Genomic DNA, 24240 nt, shown 5'->3' on the forward strand with positions numbered 1-24240 from the left:
GGCTGATTTAGACCTTTTGTGAAGCAGGCTCATTCTTCTGAGGAATGGGAACTGGCTACATTGGTGCTTAGACAACCTAACTATCAGATTAAGTTCAAACACACCGGTGAAATTATAATTGATAAGCGGTGAAATTATAATTGATATATCTGATTATCTGACTCTTTTTAGGTTACGTGATCTAATCGTATTAGTCATGAGAACTTTCCAGAAAAAGGTATCCCTTTTATATGGCAATTTCTGATCTTAAACCTTTAGTTATCTGTATTATGTGTTTACATGTTTTCATTTGTTTGATTTTCACTAGTTGAGTGCCCGTGCGTTGCTACGGGAGCTAAAGATTAGAACAAGGCATACAATTAACAGACTCAAACAAAATTGTCAAAATGATAGATTATTAGATTATGTGATTAAGTTACAAAAGCTCAAGCTGTTTCTATGTACCTACCTTTTATGCAACAGATAGATGACTTCGGATCAAACCGTAGCAGTGATCACCACGAGATTATGTACTCACAACTCAAGAAAAGCCAAATTGGTCTAGTGCTCAGCTTAACTTGCTTCGTCCACCAAACAAAATGCTTGTGGGAGGCTGCAGAAACCACTGTCAACTGCAAATGTATGTGCCATAATTTGTTGTCAAAACAGACACCAGGTGAATGTTACTCAAACCCAGCACGCCATTTATCGTCCACATCTTTTGCTTAAGCAATGCTCTGAAATATGGTTGAAAAATAACATCGAAGTAGCAAAATAATCTGCTTAAGACCAACCAAACCAATGTATACCTTCTTAGCGATTTGTCAAACCCGAGACAGTCTATACCTGCTCCAACTCCAAACTCAACATCCTGAACAAGCACCTCCCCTCTGGCCTGGTTATAGGATATTGCTGTTGTTATCGAAAGGCCCACTGTTACTCCCTCATCACTTCCTCCTCTTCCTCAGCCGTGAAGTCGTTCTTGATGTTGAACTTTTCGTGGATGTCCTCTGGAGTCTTCCCCTTCATCATGTCCGTGACGCTCAGGCAGGTCAGGTTCAGCAGGCCCCTTGATGTCCAGGTAGTTTGCAGCCTGCGAAGACCAATTACATGAATGTGACAGTCATGCAAACTATTCAGTGACTTTATGATCTATGAAGGTACACAATAGAGTCGTACAATGTATTTATTTCTTTTGACACTACAAATGGCAAAATTACAAACCAATATCAATTCTGTAAAGCTAGTATTATCACTAAACATTGACCATTACCAAGCATCCAAGACTTCGACTATACATGTGCACCAAGCATGGCAGAACCATAAAACTGCCCCAGCTTATCCTAAATCAGCAGCCAAACCTTTCGGAATAATTTCAAATATCTATGGATCCAAGTACAACATTGATCATGAGTAGAAAGGTATAAACCACTCCCAATTACCAAGTGAACAATTTCAAATGCCTCATTTTTTCTGGTTATGCTAGAGCAACTTAATTGACACAACCTTAGTATATATATAAGAGCAAACTTTACGCAAGGGTAATTTTTTGACTCATACTATCAAAGAAGACATACCAACCCTGCACATCTTATCATAAGCACTTTGCCACATCCTACAACTTCATCTTCTGTTTGCCAGAGCAAGGCTGAGGTCCCATAGTTGTGGTCTCCAGTACGCTCCAGGGTTCACTAAATCAGCTCCCTTTCTTGCAGTCTGGCCAAATGGAGGATGACACATAATCAAAAGACAATGAATTGAAATAAATTGTCTGGATGGACAAGCATCGCAGCTTCTTGATAAAGATCAATAATAGCATAAATAAAATATGAAGAAAATCTGGAGCTGTCATGTTGTGGACCTGGGTACCATGAGTCCTGCGCTTGCACACTGGCCTCCATGACGGCAGAGTCTCACCAGGAGCATCAGTGCCAACTCCAGCTTGCCACTGCCGTACAAGAAAAGAAGCTAGCATAAGCAATCTGGTCTAAATTTCAGTCAAGAACGGCATTAGTAAATAAGAAAGAACAACTGCATAAACATCTCACATTCATCTATGCATTAAATGGTTATCTTAATTGTTGCAAATAAAGAAATTATGTAACATATAACCAGCATAACAATGGAGCCTGGCGGTAGAGTCTTACCGCCTGTGACCGGAAGGTCCTAGGTTCGAGTCGCGGTCTCCTCGCATTGCACAGGCGAGGGTAAGGCTTGCCACTGACACCCTTCCCCAGACCCCGCACAGAGCGGGAGCTCTCTGCACTGGGTACGCCCCTTTTATAACCAGCATAACAACAAAGGTATGACTGGTGGCTCTGAAATCTCGCAAGTAGTCTGATGAGTGGTGAAAAGGGACTGGACCTCTGAACATTCTTGTACAGAAAAAAAAGAACACAAGAGGAACCTAGTTCCAGATTCCAACAGATCTATAAATGGATAATGAGATTTATATGAGATTCATAAGCTTCCAACAAACTTATAAACTGAAATCCAGACTGAGAGTACAGACTTAAATGCTACATTTGATCACTGAACCCAGATATAGTATTTGAACAATACCTAAGTGGCACGCTCTAAAATTATGACAGCACAAAAGTGGTCATTTAGAGGTTAAACAATAGCAAGGACACATTTTGATTGAAGCAAGCTCCTTTTAAGAGAGCTAAATTGCACAAAGCATGTACATGGAATAACTATTCTTGATGCTTCAACGGATAACAGAGACAAGTAGTTTTAAAATTTAAAAACAACTCCCTCTTAAACCTTGTCCTTCCCTCCTCCCTCTCTCCACTTCAAGATTAAGATCGATACAAATGGAAGCGTTTAGCTAAAATAATTAATTTAAGATAAGTAGAGAGGTGATATACCTTTTCCAAACACCTTGGCTCACAATTAAATTGATCAGCAACTTCTTCTCAATTCAAAAGACAAACTGAAGAGCAATGTTTCTTCTTTCCAAATGAGAATGGAAAAAGGAAATCATATCTTTCCAATTTTGATGTCATATGGGGATTGATGGAGTTAGGTTGCGGATGCTGCTGCAATAGCTGCTGTTTCAGAGCTGGTTGCACAGGAGCAGAAGGTGCAACCTTAAGTTCCTCCAGAAGTCCCTACACAAGGTATACAAATAACATATAATCTTTTAGAATACTGGCAGACTTAGAATGCATATAGCAGACCTAGAGGCTGTGATGGTTGAGGCGCTTAACAGCGAGGACGACCTTGAGCCGGTGGAGCAGAAGAAGGCACAGTAAACGGAGCCGAAGCCGCCCTTGCGGACCTTGAGCATGCAGCTGAAGCCGTTGGTGGCTTTGACGAGCTCGTCAAGATCAAACATCCACAAGCGTTGTGCTCCCCGCTCCTCCGACAGCTCCTGGATGCTCCGTGTGGGTAATTTCTGTCATTGCAGAATCCCTGTACTTCATGCCCCTGATGATCTTGATAGCCACCATTTCTTCCTTTTCCCTATCCCAACACTCCAACATCTGACCAAAGCTAGACACATTCAGTTATGAATATAAGCAGGACGAGTAGATTATTAACTACAAATGGTATAATAAATAATGACAAAACAGTATGATTATACATATTATAATCCTCGTAACACTCTGCAAATAATCAATAGGCCCCTTGAATGAGATTTTACATTTACCAGACTCCTGAGAGAAGCAGCCATGACCTACGTTAGTTTCAAGCACAAAATAGTGATAATATTCAAGCTTGTAACGCTAAGAGCGAATCCCACTCACTGCCTGCCCTCACTACCATTCCTACGACCAAGCACATCAGCGGTGCATGATTTGACCTGTACAAAATAATGATTTCAATATTGTTTCGACTTAGAATGTAGGATCACCAAGAACGAAGAATCAATTAAAGAAGTGGGTATGAAAAGGTAAATATCCAAACCAGCTCAACCTCCATGGTGATGGGCGCATACTCCTTATCCAAACCACTGGATATTGCCATACTGGAGATGATATAGAGTGACACTTTCTAAAAGCATTTTCACAAACGGGTGTTGAGCATGAGACATTGGTATTCATAGATTCAAACAAAGTGAACCAGATTAAGCGCGGACCGGAACTGGATGTAGTTGATGACCTGCGCATGAGCCGGGCCAGGAGGAGCCGGAGCGAGATGGGGAAGCAGAGCTGGAGCCGGAGTCAGGGAGGGCACGGGCGGTTTGGCCTCCACGGGCTGCTGGCGCCGCGGCGGGGCAGCGGATTTGAGGCGAGCGCGACGCGGCGGGGTGGCGGTGTGGACGTGAGGTCACTGCTCCACAAGTACCAACACCTGGCGGCGAAGGGCGAGGAGCGGAGGCCGGGTCCGTGTGCAAGGGCGGGGCGGAGCTATTACAGCGGGGGCAGGCGGGGCTATTACTTCTGGGTCTTTTTAGTTTTATTTCTCGAATATGCAAAAGATTTGTGTACCATTGTATTAAGAAGAAGAGTCTAGATAGACATATAACACGCTTCTATCGAGCGATAAGGAGGTCAACCTAACACAGCGGTAGCTGGACCATCCTAGCAAGAGACCTCTTGTTTCGCTATTAAATAAAAGAAAACAACCAATACAGACGCAGCGGTGCGACCTAGGAGGTGGCCCTGCGTCTTCGTGGCCGACCGGACAAGCCCTTTTCAACGGCCGAGAAGAGCGCTTCCAACGTCTTGGCGTTGGACGCAGTCAGGTTGCCGTCGAAAAGCTTGTCAAAAGCCTCTAGCTCCGACGCGGATGGCACTGAAGGGCCCTTAGTGTAGCCCATACGCTGCATGATCAACACCTCTCCTCGCTTGGAAGCAGGTACTCGGGAGAGGCTCTGAGCCGCCTACCGCCTGCTCCGCCACGGCAGCACCGACTTAGCAGGAGGCTGCTTGGGAGGCTCATGAATCATCGGAGAGTCCCTATTACGCGTCACTTTGTTGATGAAGCTGTCGAGGCGGCATTTGGCGGAGCCGTCGTTGTCCACTGCCTGGTGGGTAACCACCGACGGTGAACTGGGAGGGCCACCATCCACAGTGAGGTCAACTGGTCCAAAGCCTAGCAGGTAACTGTGCTCCGTGTGTGTCATCAATGAGTCCACTGCCCACTGAATGGGGCGTGGGGGTGGTGTCCGCAGCTCGTAGGAGACCGCTACCAGGTCCACATCCTTCATCTGGGGGCCCGCCACCGCCGGGGCCTCATTCTATAGCTGAGGGGGCACCGAAGGTGACAACAGGCGGTCAAGGGAAGGCGACGTGATGATCCGACCGCCGACAAGCGAGGTTGCGAACTCCTCTAACATCGGGTCCTCCGTGATGTCGCGATCGCGTGTGGCGTCCGAGTATAACGTCAGCATCAACGGGTCAGGCTCGACGATGCTCATCTTGTTGGGCAGCTCGCCGTGCCCCGCCTAAGCTCCAACAGCGACCGAGGTGAAGTCCGATGCCCGTCTGGGCGGCCCCTGCTGACCGCCCGTGACTATCGGTGGCGACACTCGTAGCTACGGTGGTGTCATCCACCTTCAGTCGTCGCCGACTCCTCCGACATCTCTGACATCGCCGCCCACTGCCGCCGCGCGTAGTCGCATTCGGCACAGCTGCAGCCGCACCTGGCACAACTCCAGCCAAGGTCAGCGTGTTGCCGTGAGTACGCGGCCGGGTGCCCGGGGTACGCTCCCTGTCAGGTCATCGTGGCCGTCCTTCTTTGGCACCAGATGTGCCGGAGGCAGAAGGAGGTACCATCCGCCGTCGCTTGCAGTCCCACGTGAGGTGTCCGAACCCCTTGCACTGAAGGCAGATGGCAGGTTGCCACCCTGTGCCCGGAGGAGAGGCAGTTGAAGCACTTCCCCCGCAGGTCTGCCGGGTAACGGGTGGGGAGGTGATGGTTCGCCGAAAATGCAGTGCGAGCGAGCTGTGCCCCACTTGCGCCGCATGACGACCCCTGCGACAGGACCTCATGCCAGCCGTCAGCATCCGGAGCGGACATGCGCTGGCGGGCAGCGAAGCGTGGACCAGGCCGCCTGTGAACTTCATGTCCGGCCACCGCTTCCTTGCCACGGTTAGGAAGTCCATGAATGAGTCGCGAGCGTGGCCGATTGCGCTTGCGCCGACGGCCTGCGCATGCCTGACCGGCTGCTCGGCCACCAGCGTCAACAACGATGATGGAGCGCGGCCGCTCTCTCTCAGGCAGTGGCGACATCCTCGGCGCCTGCGGCTCACGAAGAACAGCGTCGAGGTAGGAGCTTGGGTGGACGGACGGTGACGCTTCCACATCGGAGTCGCCAAGGTCATTGTCCGCCTAGCGACGATCCTTGGAGCGCCCTGCCGAACTCCCCCAGACTGGAAGGGAGCGGCGTTGGGGGAGAGGGTGGACGACGGCCTTGGGGACGAGCTGCTTCTGTTGGTCTGGCGCCCATCGTCCCGAGGCCCAGACGGGTCGACGAGGAAGACATCGAGGGGGTCAACGACGAACGCAAGGGTGACCTTAGAGGACGCGGACCCAGGGGTGGGCCGCACGGGTCGAGATCCATCCCCACCGGGGCTTCTTGGCGCTGGTTGGTGCTGCCACAGCGAGCAGGGCGCCGTGGTCGCCGGCATCGGGGTGCCCATCAAGGGCACCTCCCCAACCGCGGGCGAGGTCGTGGCTTCCCCTGTCTCCGGCAGTGGCGGCTCCACGTGGTCCGGCCTTCTCCAGCACGGCCGGCGGCGGCGCGGCCGCGCCATCATCGACAGCGGCGGATCTGCCTGCACGGGCCTGGGTGGCAGCGTCGGGATCCTGCGGTGGCGGTGTTGGGGAGGCGGGAGCACGGCAGGTGCGGAGAGATCTGGCGGTGGCGACACTGAGGAGGCAGACGCATGGTCGCCGGCGCCGGCGTTCGGCGCTGGCGACAGCCGCACGGCGGAGCCACCTCCCGCTCCAGTTTGGGTCATCTCAGGGGCTGTAGGGAGGGGGAGGAGAGGTGGAGGGAGGGGCTGCCAGGATGGCGGCCGCCAGGGCGCCGCTAGGGCAGCGCTTGGGTGCTTGGTTGGGTCTTTTTAGTTGTAGAGATTCATGGTTGGTAAGCTCTAGATGCTTAAAGGAAAGGAACCGTAGAAGTTTTCCTCTTTCTGATTGGTTTGTGCAGTATTCGATAATTTTTGTTCTTGAGGTGGAATAAGTTCTATATAATTTTTGTTCCTGAAGTGGAATAAGCTCTAGATAATTTCAAGAGTTACCTGGTGGAGGCGTGAGGGGACATAAATGGTTAGAGGAACCTAGGATCAGTTCTTATCCTACTAGGATTAATAGTAAATTGTAGGTTTGTTTATTTCTTTTTTCTTCTCATTGTTTTGCTCTAAGTTATGCCACATCATTGTGGTAAATTTGAAGCAGCCAGTGCTGCAAATAAACCTACGAGATGTTCGCTGCAGCTCTTGGATGTAACTTCATTTCTGTATTGTTAAGGCCCGTTTGGCAGGCCTTCTCCGTCGGCTTCAGGAGCCGTTTGGAGCCGTTTTCTACCAAACGGAGTAAAGTAAAATATCTTCACTTGTGAAACCTCTAAAAACATGCTCTCAAAATGATTTGGGGTGGGATGGAGCAAAAAAAAGTGGCTTCTCCCGGCTCCTCCTCCAGGCCCCTAAAAACATGCTCTCACAGGGAAGTCATTTTGCCAAACGGTTTACCAAAACCGCTTCAGCTCCACCGGTGGAACTGTTCGTGGAGCTGAAGCCAAAAAAAATGGCTTCACTAGTGAAGTGAAGCCCTGCCAAACGGGGCCTTAACGACCATGATCACCACGTTCCATGGCTCTCCTTGATTGTAGCTAGCTAGGCAGTTATACTACCGTGATGTACATGTATATAGGCGTAAGCCTCTGAGCAATACAACTTGAGTTGTCCAATCTCTCTCTGCCTATCGCTTACATGGTATCAGCCGATCTCCGATCCTCAACTTCCGCTGCTCCTCCTTCATCCCCCGGCGTCGCCATGAGCTCCTCGTCCTCCTCTCTGGCCTCCGACGGCAACTTCGACGCCGAGTCTCAGCTCCCCAAACGCTCCGCGTCCAGACCGAACCGGCCGCTCCGTCGGTTGTCCACGGGATCAACATCCTCAACCGCGTGCCGATCGTCCTTGACTTCAACGAGTCCAACTACGTCGCCTAGGCTCGATCCTTCTCCGCCATCTTCGGCCATAATGGCCTCCGCGATCACATCGACGGCTCCCAGGCGAAGGGCGACAACGACTAGGTCCAGAACAATTGCGCCATCGTTTCCTTGTTCTACAACCGGATCTCGCCCGAGCTCCTCTCCATGGTGTCGGAGGACACCGACACCATGTACTCCCTCTGGCGTGCCGTCCGCAATCTCTTCCGCGACAACAAGGACACGCGAGTCGTCTACCTCGGCGTCGAATTCTGAAACTTCTACCAGGGTGACCTGTCCGTTCTTGACTACTGCTCTCGCATGAAGGTCATGGCGGATCGGCTTGCCGGCCTCGGCGCTCCGGTCAACGACAAGGATCTCATCTACAACATCGTCCGCGGCCTCAACCCTCGTCTTCATCACGCCATCCCGCACATCACCCTCCGCCGCCGTCTGCCATCGTTCCTCAAGACCCAATCCATGCTGCAGCTTGAAGAACAGCGCATTGCCGAGTCCGAGAAGATGCAAGCCGCGGCGGCATTGGTTGCCCAGTCGACACACGGCGGCACATCTGCTGCAACTCCCACGGTGACCGTGCCCGCACTTCTCCAGGCCGCGGCCGCGTTCGTCACCCACACCGCTCCGAGCATGCCCGCTCAACCAGGTGCACCCGGACGCTCACTGGCTCCACCGTCTGCACCGCCGACATCCAACACCGGCGGCCGATTCTCCACGAACACCCACGACGCGAAGAAGAAAAAGAAGAAAGGCGCTCCCTCTGCACCGGCTCCACCGCCGGGCTTCTGGCCCTCGACGAATCCATGGACGGGGATGGTTCACGCGTGGCCGTTCCAGGCACCACGCGCGCCCATGACCATGGCTGGCGTGCTCGGTGCGCGTCCTTCTGCTCCAGCGCCCCAAGCCCACATCGCGGTGCCTCATCTTCGATGGATCCCCAGCTCCTCACCACCCTGAACATCATGTCCTTGAATCAGCCTCAGTCTGACAAGTGGTTCTTTGACACCGGCGCCTCATCTCACATGTCTCAAGGCTTCGGTAACATCTCTTCTCTCTCTCCCAACTCTTCTTCCACACAGATCATTGTTGGCAATGGAACTTCTCTTCCCATTACCCACACTGGCTCCTCCTCTATACCCACCCTCTCACATTCTCTTTCCCTAAATAATGTTCTTGTATCTCCCTCTCTAATCAAGAATCTAGTTTCAGTTCATGCACTCATGCGCGATAATCCTATCACTGTTGAATTTGACGCTTGTGGTTTCTCTATCAAGGACCGACATACTAGGGAGGTGATACTCCGTAGTGACAGCAAGGGGGACCTCTATCCACTGCAACCAATGGCTTTTAGCTCCACTCACTGCCTCACCGCCCAGTCCGCCGATCTATGGCACCAGCGACTTGGCCACCCCAGGACCAAGTCCTTTCGTCGTCTTCTTCAGTCTTATGACTTCTCTTGTAATAAAGATCTTACTGATACTTGCCATGCTTGCTGCGTTGGCAAACACGTTCATCTTCCTTTTTCTGCTTCACAACATAGAACAATTGCACCGTTTGAATTGATTCATTGTGATGTCTGGACATCCCCGGTTGCAAGTTTCACTGGTCTTCAGTACTATCTCGTTCTTCTTGTTGATTTTACCCATTTTGTCTGGACCTTTCCCTTGCGGCACAAGTCCGAGGTTGCCAAGCACATCATGGCGTTCCATGCATTTACCCGCACGCAATTTGGGAGCACAATTCATGCCTTCCAAACTGACAACGGCGCGCGAGTTTGATAACTCTACACTTCGTCAGTTCTACAATGAGCATGGCATCTTACTTCGGCTTTCATGCCCCTACACATCCCAACAGAACGGGAAAGCGGAACGCGTTCTGCGCACCTTGAATGATGGCGTTCACGCACTGCTCCTGCACGCCGCACTTCCTCCAGCATTCTGGGTCGAGGCCTTGCACACATCCACTTACCTACATAATCGCAAACCGTGCAAGCCACGATCTCTATCCACCCCCTATTCTCTCTTATACAAAACCGACCCCGACTACACATCGCTACGCGTGTTCGGGTGTCTTTGTTACCCCAGCACGGCCGCTACCTACCTAAACAAACTCTCCCCACGATCTGTGGCTTGTGTGTTTATTGGTTACTTGCAGGATCATCGCGGCTACCGTTGCTACAACCTGTCGACACGGAAGGTAATCACCTCACGTCACGTCTACTTCGACGAAGGTGTCTTCCCGTTCTGATCTGGGCCATCCGCTACCTCACCGAACGGCTACGCGTATAATCTGTGGAGACCGGATCTCAGCACCGCGGACGCGGACGTGCCGCCTCCTCCAACGACCTCGGCATGCCTGGTCCCGCGCACGAACAATGACTCGTCACGAACTCCGTCTCCCCCCTCGACGCCGCGGTCTCCAACACCGGCAGCAGCAACTAGCACTTCTTCACCGCGGACGACGCCCTTCTCCGTCACAACGTCGCCATCCGCGACGCCCAACAACGGGCCGACTGCATCCACGTCCGGATCGCGGTCACCATCGCCTCTGTCAGCGCCTGGCCCATCCTCACCGCCCTCATCGTCCACAACAGCCGACGCCCCCGCGCCACACCCCATGGTGACCAGGGCTCACGTGGGGACCTTCAAGCCGAACCCATGCTACGCTGCCACGGCAACAACGACGACCATCCCCCCGATCCCTCGAACAGTCCACCAGGCGCTCAAAGACCCCAACTAGACAAAGGCGATGCAGTCGGAGTTCGACGCCTTGAACGCCAACAACACCTAGGAACTCGTCCCCCGTCCACCTAGAGCGCACGTGGTCAGCGGCAAATGGATCTTCCGTCACAAATTCAAGGAAGACGGGAGCTTCGATCGATACAAGGCCCGTTGGGTGGTCTACGGCTTCACACAATGTGCGGGCGTCGACTATGGCGAGACGTACTGTCCCGCTGTCAAACCGGCAACCGTTTGGACGGTACTCCATCTCACCACTGAAAGGTCCTAATGGCTAGAGGGGGAGTGAATAGCCTAATAAAAATTTCTACAACAACACTTAACACAATGGTTAGACAACTATGAGGCGAAGCAAGTGTTGCGCTAGCCTACTCAAGATGCAAGCCACCTACCACAATTCTAGTTTAGATAGTGTATATTCACACAATAGCTATGACACTACCCTATATTAGTGTGCTCTCAAAGTCTAACTAAAGAGCCACACCAACCAAGCAAGCAAGCTCTCATAACTAGCTACACTAAAGAGCTTGTCAACTAGTTTATGGTAAAGTAATGAGAGTGATCAAGAAGATTATACCGCCGTGTAGATGAATGAGTCAATCAATCACAATGATGAATAACAATGAAGACCTATCACCTCGGAATCAAAGGATGAACACAATGATTTTTACCGAGGTTCACTTGCTTGCCGGCAAGCTACTCCTCGTTGTGGCGATTCACTCACTTGGAGGTTCACGCGCTAATTGGCTTCACACGCCAAACCCTCAATAGGGTGCCGCACAACCAACACAAGATGAGGATCACACAAGTCACGAGCAATCCACTAGAGTACCTTTTGGCTCTCCGCCGGGGAAAGGTCAAGAACCCCTCACAATCACCACGATCGGAGTCAAAGACAATCACCACCTCCGCTCGACGATCCTCGCTGCTCCAAGCCGTCTAGGTGGCGGCAACCACCAAGAGTAACAGGAGAAATCCACAGCGAAACACGAACACCAAGTGCCTCTAGATGTAATCACTCAAGCAATGCACTTAGATTCACTCACAATCTCACTATGATGATGAATCAATGATGGAGATGAGTGGAAGGGCTTTGGCTTAGCTCACAAGGTTGCTATGTTAATGAAAATGGCTAAAGATGTGAGCCATAGCCGGCCATGGGGCTTAAATAGAAGCCTCCACGAAATAGAGCCGTTGTACCCCTTCACTGGGCACACTGCGCTCTGACCGGACGCTCCGGTCTTACTGATCGGACCCTGGACTCAGCGTCCGGTCCACTGATGGACGCCACGCGTCACCAGCTTCAAACGCTGTTCGTCAGATTTCAACGGCTACGAACCTGACCGGACGCTCTGGCAAAACTGACCGGACGCTGGAGCCTCAGCGTCCGGTCGAGTACAGTAAGGGTCGAAAACCGGTTTTCCTCGACCGGACGCATCCGGTCCACCTCGACCGGACTCAGTCCAGCGTCCGGTGGTAAACCCTAGCCACTGTACCGCCAGTCAGCGCGACCGGACGCAGGCAGTCAGCGTCCGGTGCTTTTGGATCCAGCGTCCGGTCACTTGATCGACGCTGGCATCTCCTCTGTTTTCACCTCTAATTTCTTCACCCTTGCTCCAATGTGCCAGCCACCAAGTTTATCACCTTGTGCACATGTGTTGGCATATTTTCACAAATATTTTCAAGGGTGTTAGCATTCCACTAGATCCTAAATGCATATGCAATGAGTTAGAGCATCTAGTAGCACTTTGATAACCGTATTCCGATACGAGTTTCACCCCTCTTAATAGTACGGCTATCAAACCTAAATGTGATCACACTCTCTAAGTGTCTTGATCACCAAAATAAAATAGCTCCTACAAGTTATACCTTTGCCTTGAGCTTTTTGTTTTTCTCTTTCTTCTTTTCAAGTTTAAGCCCTTGATCATCGCCATGCCATCACCATTGTCATGCTATGATCTTCATTAGCTTCTCTACTTGAAGTATGCTACCTATCTCATGATCACTTGATAAACTAGGTTAGCACTTAGGGTTTCATCAATTCACCAAAACCAAACTAGAGCTTTCAGCCACCCAGCATGACTGGTCGGTGCACCAACTCGACGTCAACAACGCTTTCCTTCATGGCGTCCTCGACGAAGAAGTCTATGCACGACAGCCGGCCGGGTTCACCACCAACCCTGATTTGGTGTGTCGTCTCTCCAAAAGCCTCTACGGTCTCAAACAGGCGCCCAGGGCATGGTACATGCGCCTGGCTACCTTCCTCGGCTCCATGGGGTTCAAGCCCACGCGCTCCGACAGCTCGCTCTTTGTTCTTCGGCAAGGCAATGAGTCCATCTACTTGCTCCTCTACGTTGACGACATCGTCCTCATGGGCTCCTCCACCGACATCCTCCGCCGAGTCATCCACACCATCAACGCCGAGTTCAAACTCAAGGACATGGGGCCGGTGCACTTCTTCCTCGGCATTCAGGTGCAACGACGCCCAGACGGCTTCCTGCTCCAACAACAGCAGTACGCCATCGACCTGCTCGATCGCGCCGGGATGGCCGACTGCCGGCCCAGCGACACGCCGGTTGACACGTTTGGGAAGCTCTCCACCACCACCGGGACTCCCTTGTCCACCGCGGACGCTTCGGACTACCGGAGTCTCGTCGGCGCGCTCCAGTACTTGACCATGACGAGGCCGGACCTTCAATACGCCGTCCAGCAAGCGTATCTACACATGCATGCTCCCACAACGGCGCATCAAGGTCTTGTCAAGCGAATTCTCCGATACATCCGCGGCACTACGGAGCTCGGACTTCATCTCCGACGATCTTCCCAGTCCGACCTCGTCGCATACTCGGACGCGGATTGGGCAGGGTGCCCCGACACACGGCGTTCCACCTCCGGCTACTGTGTGTTCATGGGGGACTCGTTAATTTCGTGGTCCTCTAAACGGCAAACAACAGTTTCCCGCTCAAGCGCCGAAGCCGAATACCGAGGGGTTGCCAATGCTGTGGCCGAATGCACCTGGATCAGACAACTGCTCAGCGAGCTCGACTGTCCCCTGAACAAGGCAACGGTCGTGTTCTGCGACAATGTCTCCGCTTGCTACATGAGCTCCAATCCAGTGCATCACAAAAGAACGAAGCACATAGAGCTTGATGTCCACTTCGTGCGGGAGAAAGTCGCTGTTGGCCAATGCAAGGTTCTACATGTACCCACGATGCAACAGTTCGCTGATGTGATGACCAAGGGTCTACCGACGGCGAGCTTGAAGGAGTTCCGAAACAGTTTGTGCGTCGCCGGCAACGACGCTCACACTGAGGGGGGTGTTAGCGACCATGATCACCACGTTCCATGGCTCTCCTTGATTGTAGCTAGCTAGGCAGTTATACTACCGTGATGTACATGTATATAGGCGTAAGCCTCTGAGCAATACAACTTGAGTTGTCCAATCTCTCTCTGCCTATCGCTGACATGTATGTTTTTATCTTGCTGTTCACCATGCTGTTACTTACAGTAGGTTCACAAAGAATCGAATTTGCAATGTTCATCTCACGGATTCCACTATGCCTTTCGCTCAGCGCATTGCCAATCCAGATATTTTTAAGGGACAATTCATGAAAGGCTACAATAATTTTCCAGCCACTGGATTGAATCACTATTACCATGACGGTGAGAAAACTGGTTAGCATGCAGTACATTTGGAAACAATGATGTTCCCCATGCGGGAACAGTCGGTTCTGATGTAGTGATGTTCCTCTTCATGCGTGGAGTGGATTTCAGATGAGGACTCATGTCTGCCGCGGTGCCGTGCCGCCAAGTAGAGCACCCAGCTATGGTACCCAGCTTTAGTTACTTACCAGATGCAGTTTTGGCCGAGTTTTCTCATATTTGAGCCATGGGCATCGCTGCAGAAGTACAGGCCATGTTCGCTTCTCTTATAATTCGTATTTTTCAGTTTGTTTTTTAGCCGAAACAGTATTTTTTCTCTCACAACAAATCGACCGGAATAACATTGCAGGCTTGCAGTGGGGTCTATCCTAGTGAGTGATCAACATACTGTTTTCATTTTTCAACCAGGACTAGCAGTCTGCTAGTTGGTTCTGGGAGGCGCATCTTACGCTTGTAAACTCTATTCCTTTTTATTATTGTAAGCCGATACCCAACCCATGTCTTTCAAGGGAAAAAAGAAGGCATTCTGCATGGAATGAACTCCAGATGAGGATTCGGCTCCGACGCCCAGTAGAGCACCTAGATGCAGTTTCTGTAGTCTGGACCTTGTTTCTTTGCTGTTTAGATGCATGCGGTTTTTTCCACAATAACCGAATTTCATTACTGAGGCAATTAAATTACAAAGTTCAGATTTAGATGCAGATTTGGGTCATGTTTTCCCATAACATTGCCCTTTTGTCCTAGTTTTGACGCATTGCACCAAAAAGGTCGTTGAAGCAGCCAGACGGGCGGGTGAGAACAAACGATACAAGCACAATATAAAATACTACCACTCTGCGGCGTGTGCTGTTTGAGGTTGATTAAAGCAGGATAATCCTTTCTTCGTTTAATAGCGAACACATACAAAGCACCCATAACTAAGACCGTCTTCGACGACCGTTATTCAAAACACAAGACCTATTCCACGTTTGGGTAACGGTACAGATAAATAGTTCAATACTTATTTTTTTTGTCTTCTCCAACAACAAGACCCAAAAAAAGAACTTTTTTTTTTTTGGTAACGGTACTGCATGGTGGAGCTAGTTGCACGGAGCAAGGAGGTGCTTTAGGACGGCGATGGCCCTGGCGGCGGCGATGGCCACTGCGGCTTGCAGGAACCGTCCTGCTGCCACTGGCACGAGGACGAGGAGAGACACGCCGAGCAGCCAGAGGAGGAGGCCAACGAAGGCCTGCGTCGCACTGGCGGCGGGGTTGTCGAAGCCTGCATAGAAGATGATGGCCACGCCCAGCAGCATGAGCACGCGCGCGGTGTCGAGGAGAAGTGGCTGGAGACGAAAGTCGCGGCGGCCCGGGACCACGGCATCCCGTCGCTCGTCCATTGCAGCTGGAGTGCTGGTGCTGGGCGTCTCGCTTGGACGACCTGCGTGGCCGGGGCTGCGACTTGGCTCTGGAACTCTTGGAAGGGATGTGTGCTATGCTAGCACCTCACACTAGCTGTCTAGCTGGGCGTGGGGCTAGAGACGAAAGCTCGCTTCGTTTTATAGGGCCTTCAGAGAGCATTGCGACGCCAGACATGCCTGCCCACGCATTCTTTCTCGATCTCGAAATGAAAACACCCCACGTCGCTATCAGAGTGCAGGGTATGAGGGTCTGGTGGCCGGTCTTCCCTTAGCTGCCACTACGCTAGCTATCAAAGTGCAGAGTGCAGACTGCACACTGCAGACACAGCGCTTTGCTTTGAGATCGCTATCAGAGAGGGCAGAGAACTTTATCTTGCCTTCTCTGAGTGCAGTTGCGTTGCGATCGCTGTCAAAGGGCATAACACTTTATTTGCCTTTCTCTGCGCTACCTCAGTTTTGACCTCCGAGAACGCTATATATGCTTTGGCGTTATCTCAGAGTGCAGTTGGGTTGCGATCGCTATCAGAGGGCACAACACGTTTTGGCTTTGTCTGCTCTACCTGAGTACCGAGAGCGCTATGCGTTGCGATTACTATCAAAGGGTGGAACGCTTTGGCCTTGTCTTGGCGATCAGAGTGCAGAGGAGCGCTTTGCGATGCTATCACATCACTATGAGAGGGCGCAACGCTTTCGCCTTGTATTTGCGATCAGAGTGCGCAGAGCTTCTGCGTTGTTGCGATCGCTATGTCTATGTGAGGCCCGAACGCTTTTACCTTGCCAATTTGCCACTGCATGCAAGAGAGAGGAAAAATGTTTGGGGGCATGCATATTTTAACAGGTGGGCATAGGATTACAGGATGTCAGTGTCCGAGTGATAAGGAAACATTGAAATAAAGCACACGGGGAGTAAGAACACAACACGTTAAAATGTTGATGGCTTGATGCAACGTGTCCTAACGGTGGTCAGCTCCGACATCCAAAAAAAATGATGCTTGCTAAGTTGCACTGGAAATCGATTGTCAAAAGAAGCATCTGGACCCGAGCTATATATTAAACTACGAATCAACTTTTAGAACAGGTGACATGTGACAACCCTAGCTCCGATCCTAGTACAAGTTGGTGACATCACAGGCAGCCAACTGTGGACAGAAGGCGGTGGGAGATTGCCGGCAGAGGAAGGTGACATGGCGAAGGCGGTGGGAGATTGCCGGGGTGGAATGGAAGATGGGGAGGTGGGCAAAAGGGACAACATTTTCCACCTATCTGGTTTAAGTTTTTAGCAAGCTGGATTTCTCTTTTGAGATCTCTCCAATAAGATTTTGTCCATGCGTGCTTCCCCCTTGGCTGGTTCCTCCTTGTTAAAAGTGTATTACAGCTCATCCCTCCGTATTCGAGATAATTTCACTCGATTATGTTCGTTTTAAAAATTCTCAACGCATGATACAAACGGACGGGAACACTTAAGATCGACCATGGGTAATCCGAGTACATGATATATGGGTACAATACATCAATAGTTCAAATGGAATATAAGACAACACAATGAAATGTCTAGTACATAGTTACATTGATCATTAATAAAGCATGGAACTAACAGACGGCACAATCAAAAACCCTCAGTCAGAAACATACTGAGTAAGCAACTCGTCGTCCGAGTACCAATCCTCAACCACAACCCTGTTGCCGTGGCTATGCTCACCTGCATTGCCCTGATCTGCCTTTCGCCTGTAGTAAGCGGCATCCGCTTCATCTGCGGCCTAAGACAAGAACGCGTTCTCTTCCTTCTCGTTCATGTGGCTAGACTCACCTGCATTGCTCTGACCTCTGTGTCGCCAGTCGTAAGTGGCCTCCGCTTCTTCTGCGGCCTGAGTGAAGAACGCGTCATCATCCTCCTCCGCCTGCAAGCCCACCTCTGCTAGAACGATGGGCTCGCTCAGTCTGCCAGTGTCGTCCTCAGTCTCCTCCGCCTGGAAGCCTGCCTCTGCTAGAGCGATGAGCTCGTTGAGTCTGGCAGTGGCGTCCTCATCCTTGTCCCCCTCAGTAGACAACACAATCGGTGATTCAACGGTGCGACGAGCTCACTTTCTGTGCTCATCTAACTTCTTTTCCTCGTACCTTGCACGAGCCACCTCTGCAGCATGTTCCTCGCTGCATCTAATCCCTTTATGTATAAAATGCAATCAGTTAGCAACGCAATTATATTACATTTAAAATCAGGCAATGAAAAAAGGCTTTCAAGCACTCACCAGCACATAATGCAACAACATGCTCGTTCAAGACCTGCATCTGTACTCTTGTCTCCTCCCTTGTCTCCTTCCTTGCCCTCTCCTCCTCTAACGTCATCCGTCTCTCCAATCCCCATTTATCAAGCTCAACGTCGATCGGGTTACAAATACCGCGTTGTCTAGCAAACTCACGCATTTTGTCTTTGTGATGTTTAACGAAAAGGTTGACGTAGTCAGGTCCATATCTCCTATTCCGTGCAATTACTTGCTTCCCCTTCAGTTCATCAAGAACTTAGCTTGACCATCATAACATTTTCACCTGCATTTCCTAGTGCTCTGTTCAAACAAAAAATTATATCATATATATCTTAGCAAAAGAAATAACATACGATTTCATGGTTACCACAAAAATAACCAACATCCTCATAGTCAACCATATGGCCGCAATAATGGCCTATGCCAAGCTCCGAAGGGACTAGATCGTAGTTGAATTTAACACCACATTCACACTTGACTGGAGGTGCTTTGTAAATTAACATTTCTTTCTTCTTTTGCTTTGCATTTGGAGGTTCTTCTGGCCATTGGTTCTTAGGGCCATACAACCACTCCTTGAAACAACACTTCGCCATTGAATACACCTAAATAACGTGACATTAGTACATGAACACATATAGCTCAACATTTCAACACATACACTTTGCACTTACTTCATACTTGTTTGGACACACAAACTCCAACGTATTCTTAGGGTTTATCACAGCTCAATCTCCGCAATCGCACAGAGAAGGTTCCTCGAGTCGTCTAACTGCGGCTAACTCCTTAGCCGTCATTGGAGGGGGGGTTAGGGGGAGGTGGAACCCACTGCTCGAAGTGCTCTCGTAGATATTGCCCTCTCCACCAATCGTCGAAAAGAAGGTACCTATGGTCAAACTTGTCTGCACCGTCGATCCACTGAAAGAAAAATCACATCTCATGGGCCTACACAACAAAATTCCAACAAAATATTAGTAACCTAGTAATACAAATGAAGAAAAAAACATACGAAAACAATTACTTACATTAAAACGACTGCATGTATAGAAGCAACAAGCCGCTGTGTCCGGATGTCTCGATTGAAACACGTCGGCCGGACGACCACAGTCACAGCTAAGGACAGGGAGTTCAGGAGGGACGGAGCATCTTTGCTAGACTCGTCGGGGTACAATTCTCTAGGACGACCCCGTTTTCGCCACAACTGCTCTCGAAACATGTCTTCCATCTAATAAAACAGTTCAACTTAAACATCAATCAAAACAACGCAAATTAATGTAAAATATAATCATTTGCATTGCAACTAAAATAATATAACCAACACTTATAGCAACAAAAATATACATGGTAAACATACTTCTAACTTAATAATTAACCTTAACCTTAAACGAGGACGAGGAGGGACGGAGGCGGGCGGGGAATGGAAGGGAAGGGAGGGAGGCGGCAACGGAGGGCCGGGCGGGCGGCGGGCGCGGCGGCCAGGCGCGGGCAGGCGGGACTGGCCGCGGGGCTTTTATCGCCACGGATCAGGGCGCGGCACTGCCACGCCAAGATCGGTGGCGCGGCAGGACCTGCAACGTCAACGATCAACTTTTCCAGTCGTCGTCACGTCAGCCCCCTGCCGCGGCACCATGCATGGCGCGGCATAGGCTTTTGGCCGCGCCATGCAATAGGCGTGGCAAAAAATATTAGTTTTAAAAAAAAATAGTGTTAGATTTAAAATTAGTTTACAAAAAAATGTTAAAATTAAAAAAAAATCCACGAAGCAATGAGGTGCTTTAGGACGGCGATGGCCATGGCGGCGGCGATGGCCAATGCGGCTTGCAGGAACCGTCCTGCTGCCACTGGCACGAGGACGAGGAGAGACACGCCGAGCAGCCAGAGGAGGAGGCCAACGAAGGCCTGCGTCGCACCGGCGGCGGGGTTGTCGAAGCCTGCATAGAAGATGATGGCCACGCCCAGCAGCATGAGCACGCGCGCGGTGTCGAGGAGAAGTGGCTGGAGACGAAAGTCGCGGCGGCCCGGGACCACGGCATCCCGTCGCTCGTCCATTGCAGCTGGAGTCAGGGCCGTCCCGGGAAAATTAGAGGCCCTGTACGATACTAAGAAATGAGGCCTATTAGCCTAGAAAAAAAAACTAAATATACGATATTATAAAGCATGCAGTATGTTGCAATAAAATATATATCAAGATTCAAGAATGATACCTATATTACATAATCTTTACTTGAATAACATCATTCTTTTAGTGTTCTTTGAAATGAAGTCTTCAATAATATGCTCATAATCAATCTTCTCCAACAGTTCACCTTCAAGTGCTATTATAGCCAAATCATTAAGTCTTTCTTGTGTCATTGTAGAACGCAAATAAGTCTTCAATAGCTTTAACTTAGAAAAGCTTCGCTCTGCTGATGCAACAGTCACAGGAATAGTCAACAAAACTCTATATGCAATAGTTGCATTAGGAAAACAACCATGCTCCTTTAAAAACCACAAAATTTCAACAGGCCCCATTCTTTCTTCTGGAATGAAGTCTTGTAGAAACTTCAGCTCCATATATAGTTCTTTGGCATCAATATCAGATTTTTCATCCTTTTTAAGGACAGCCTCAAGATTATCACAAGAAGACTTCAAGCTTTGGTTATCCAACGACCGCAATGTTTCCGAAGTAAATAAGAAACCAAAATTTTTTTGGTATTCTTTGTACTGCTCAAATCTTGTTTCCAGAGAGACAATAGCTTGATCAATAAGAGTGTTAAAATACTCTATTCTAAATAACTCCTCTGGAGACATTGTGGCAATATTTGTGTCTTCTGGGTTCTCATCGTGATGCCTCTTTCTTGTAATTTTTCTTTTTTTAGTGAATGTAGTACCAATATCCATCTCAAGTGCAATTTCTTTGGCCGACTCCAAAGCTTGTAAGAAACCAGTTTCCCTATAGCCCTCGAAGAAAGAAATAAGCCCTTTCACTTTCTTGATAGCAACATCAATAAGCATATCCTTTTCTTGCATTTGTTTGCTTACCAAATTAGCAGCATACAGTACCTTATTATTGTTCGCGGCTACCAGTGAATGAATTGAAAAATAAATATGAATGATTTATATTACCTTCAGGGCCTTAGCGCCTCGCTCTCGCTGTTGCGGTTGCAGCTAGATCGTCACGGCTCACGCCCTGTCACTCGCGAAACGCTGCCGGCGGCCGGTACGGCGTCAGGCGATGGCGGCGACACGAGACGAGACGTCGAGAGGTAGTACGTGAGACCTAAGATTTGCGATCTGATTCAGTTGGGGAATTGGGATCGGCAACATTGCCAACTGAACAGCGGCCGGGCAACAAGCCATTGTTTATTGGGCTTTGGTCAATTGTTGTACACGTCGCTTTGCTAATGGGCCAAAGGCCAAAGCTACTGCTGTACGTTCTTATTTACCAAGCAATATATATATACGTATATATACTCTATATATATTTGGGGGGCCCTGAAAAGTGGAGGCCCTGTACCGTCGCACACGTTGCACGTGCCTAAGGGACGGCCCTGCTGGAGTGCTGGTGCTGGGCGTCTCGCTTGGACGACCTGCGTGGCCGGGGCTGCGACTTGGCTCTGGAACTCTTGGAAGGGATGTGTGCTATGCTAGCACCTCACACTAGCTGTCTAGCTGGGCGTGGGGCTAGAGACGAAAGCTCGCTTCGTTTTATAGGGCCTTCAGAGAGCATTGCGACGCCAGACATGCCTGCCCACGCATTCTTTCTCGATCTCGAAATGAAAACACCCCACTACGCTAGCTATCAAAGTGCAGAGTGCAGACTGCACACTGTAGACACGGCGCTTTGCTTTGCGATCGCTATCAGAGAGGGCAGAGCACTTTATGTTGCCTTCTCTGAGTCTGAGAGCGCTATGCTTTGCCGTTGTCTTAGGTATCAGAGTGCAGAGTGCAGAGTGCAGACACAGCGCTTTGCACTGCGATCGCTATCAGAGGGCAGAGCACTTTATCTTGTTTCTCTGAGTGCAGTTGCGTTGCGATCGCTGTCAATGGGCATAACACTTTATTTGCCCTTCTCTGCGCTACCTCAGTTTTGACCTCCGAGAACGCTATATATGCTTTGGCGTTATCTCAGAGTGCAGTTGGGTTGCGATCGCTATCAGAGGGCACAACACTTTTTGGCTTTGTCTGCTCCACCTGAGTACCGAGAGCGCTATGCGTTGCGATTACTATCAAAGGGTGGAACGCTTTGGCCTTGTCTTGGCGATCAGAGTGCAGAGGAGCGCTTTGCGATGCTATGAGAGGGCGCAACGCTTTCGCCTTGTATTTGCGATCAGAGTGCGCAGAGCTTTTGCGTTGTTGCGATCGCTATGTCTATGTGAGGCCCGAACGCTTTTACCTTGCCAATTTGCCACTGCATGCAATAGAGAGGAAAAATGTTTGGGGGCATGCATATTTTAACAGGTGGGCATAGGATTACAGGACGTCAGTGTCCGAGTGATAAGGAAACATTGAAATAAAGCACACGGGGAGTAAGAACACAACACGTTAAAATGTTGATGGCTTGATGCAACGTGTCCTAATGGTGGTCAGCTCCGACATCCAAAAAAAAATGATGCTTGCTAAGTTGCACTGGAAATCGATTGTCAAAAGAAGCATCCATCTAACTACTGGATCCGAGCTATATATTAAACTACGAATCAACTTTTAGAACAGGTGACATGTGACAACCCTAGCTCCTAGTACAAGTTGGTGACATCACAGGCAGCCAACTGTGGACAGAAGGCGGTGGGAGATTGCCGGCAGAGGAAGGTGACATGGCGAAGGCGGTGGGAGATTGCCGGGGTGGAATGGAAGATGGGGAGGTGGGCAAAAGGGACAACATTTTCCACCTATCTGGTTTAAGTTTTTAGCAAGCTGGATTTCTCTTTTGAGATCTTTCCAATAAGATTTTGTCCATGCGTGCTTCCCCCTTGGCTGGTTCCTCCTTGTTAAAAGTGTATTACAGATCATCCCTCCGAATCGGTTAAGCTAGTGTTAGGTTTTGCTGAATACACTAACATGGTAACCAAAAGCTCTGCTTGTTGTTAGGGTATTGTCCTTCTTAGCTCACCTTTTACATGCGCTGTGGCAAACAAGCGCCTCAAAAACATATTTTTTTTTCATACGTCTGTCACGTCAATCACTACCACACGGCGGATTGTCATTGTCTATGCCATTGTTTAGTTCCATGAATTTAGATTTTGGGGCTACTGTAGCACGTTCGTTTTTATTTGGCAAATAGTGTTCAAACATGGACTAATTAGGCTCAAAACGTTCGTCTCGCAATTTCCCACCAAACTGTGCAATTAGTTTTTCTTTTCGTCTACATTTAATGCTCCATGCACGGGCCGCAAACATTCGATGTAACAGGTACTGTAGCAACTTTTTGGAAATTAGGGTGGAAGTAAACAAGGGCTATGTAACCCTTGAATGGAGAGATACGGAACAACAAGAGGCTGATGGGATGGGACCTACAAGAAAAATTATATGCTCCATCTGGGTTGGAAAATGCAATTCGAACGTGAAAGGTATACCTGAATAAATCAATTCTAGAGTTTAAATTAATTTCTAGACTTATTAGTTTTTTATATTTAATCAAGTTTATAGAAAAGAACATAAATGTTTATGACACCAAGTATATTATAAAAATATATTTAATGTATCTAATGATAATAACTTGGTTTCATAAATGTTGGCCCTCGTTTCGATCCTTTTTTTTTTATTGGAAAGACGGGAGACGAAAAGTCAGCACCTACTTCAGATTTCTGACAAGCCAATGATGGTAAAAGGAGTTCGCCAGTTACACCATCCATGTCGGCCATTTGCAAGGAGAAAATCAAATATTTTTTATAACTAAAAAAAAGCATCGGGTGCGTCTACGAAGTTACTCCCTCCGGTCCAAAAATACATAATTTTATTTTTAGACATTTTATTTGACGTTTTATTCAAACTTTTTATATAAATATTATTTATTTTGTTATGACTTATTTTATTATTAGAGATGCTTTAATAGTAACTTATTTATTTTATTATTTGCAAAAAAATCAAATAAGACAAAT

At 49.3% G+C, this 24240-nt stretch overlaps 4 protein-coding genes across 18 annotated transcripts; 1 reads left to right on the forward strand and 3 right to left on the reverse strand.

Annotated features, from left to right (window-relative positions):
• Nucleotides 1-368: 368 nt before the first annotated feature.
• Nucleotides 369-7109, reverse strand: LOC136526754 (uncharacterized). 15 transcript variants are annotated; one of them, XM_066519349.1, is made up of 8 exons: nucleotides 3892-7109; nucleotides 3732-3787; nucleotides 3204-3467; nucleotides 2850-3092; nucleotides 2127-2408; nucleotides 1841-1927; nucleotides 1557-1695; nucleotides 610-1072 (listed from the first exon to the last, which is right to left on the reverse strand). In XM_066519349.1, the coding sequence occupies exon 1, from the start codon at nucleotides 6891-6893 to the stop codon at nucleotides 5649-5651; it is 1245 nt and encodes a 414-aa protein (XP_066375446.1). In that variant the 5' UTR covers nucleotides 6894-7109; the 3' UTR covers nucleotides 610-1072; nucleotides 1557-1695; nucleotides 1841-1927; nucleotides 2127-2408; nucleotides 2850-3092; nucleotides 3204-3467; nucleotides 3732-3787; nucleotides 3892-5648. The 15 variants fall into 15 exon arrangements, with proteins under 15 accessions (XP_066375435.1, XP_066375446.1, XP_066375442.1 ...); XM_066519345.1 differs by having other exon boundaries at nucleotides 3204-3641; XM_066519347.1 differs by adding an exon at nucleotides 3569-3641 and having other exon boundaries at nucleotides 3732-7109.
• A 6005-nt stretch (nucleotides 7110-13114) lies between these two features.
• On the forward strand, nucleotides 13115-14215 carry LOC136526476 (uncharacterized mitochondrial protein AtMg00810-like). Its single transcript, XM_066519135.1, has one exon. It carries the CDS (start codon nucleotides 13115-13117, stop codon nucleotides 14213-14215), a length of 1101 nt encoding a protein of 366 aa, XP_066375232.1.
• A 1369-nt stretch (nucleotides 14216-15584) lies between these two features.
• LOC136527439 (uncharacterized) lies at nucleotides 15585-15884 on the reverse strand. The gene has a single exon (XM_066520174.1). It carries the CDS (start codon nucleotides 15882-15884, stop codon nucleotides 15585-15587), a length of 300 nt encoding a protein of 99 aa, XP_066376271.1.
• A 4499-nt stretch (nucleotides 15885-20383) lies between these two features.
• On the reverse strand, nucleotides 20384-21172 carry LOC136526477 (uncharacterized). Its single transcript, XM_066519136.1, has one exon. It carries the CDS (start codon nucleotides 21170-21172, stop codon nucleotides 20384-20386), a length of 789 nt encoding a protein of 262 aa, XP_066375233.1.
• Between the last annotated feature and the right edge of the window lie 3068 nt (nucleotides 21173-24240).

This window comes from Miscanthus floridulus, chromosome 19 (genome assembly GCF_019320115.1).
Source record: "Miscanthus floridulus cultivar M001 chromosome 19, ASM1932011v1, whole genome shotgun sequence".
In the NCBI taxonomy this organism is placed as follows: Eukaryota; Viridiplantae; Streptophyta; class Magnoliopsida; order Poales; family Poaceae; genus Miscanthus; species Miscanthus floridulus.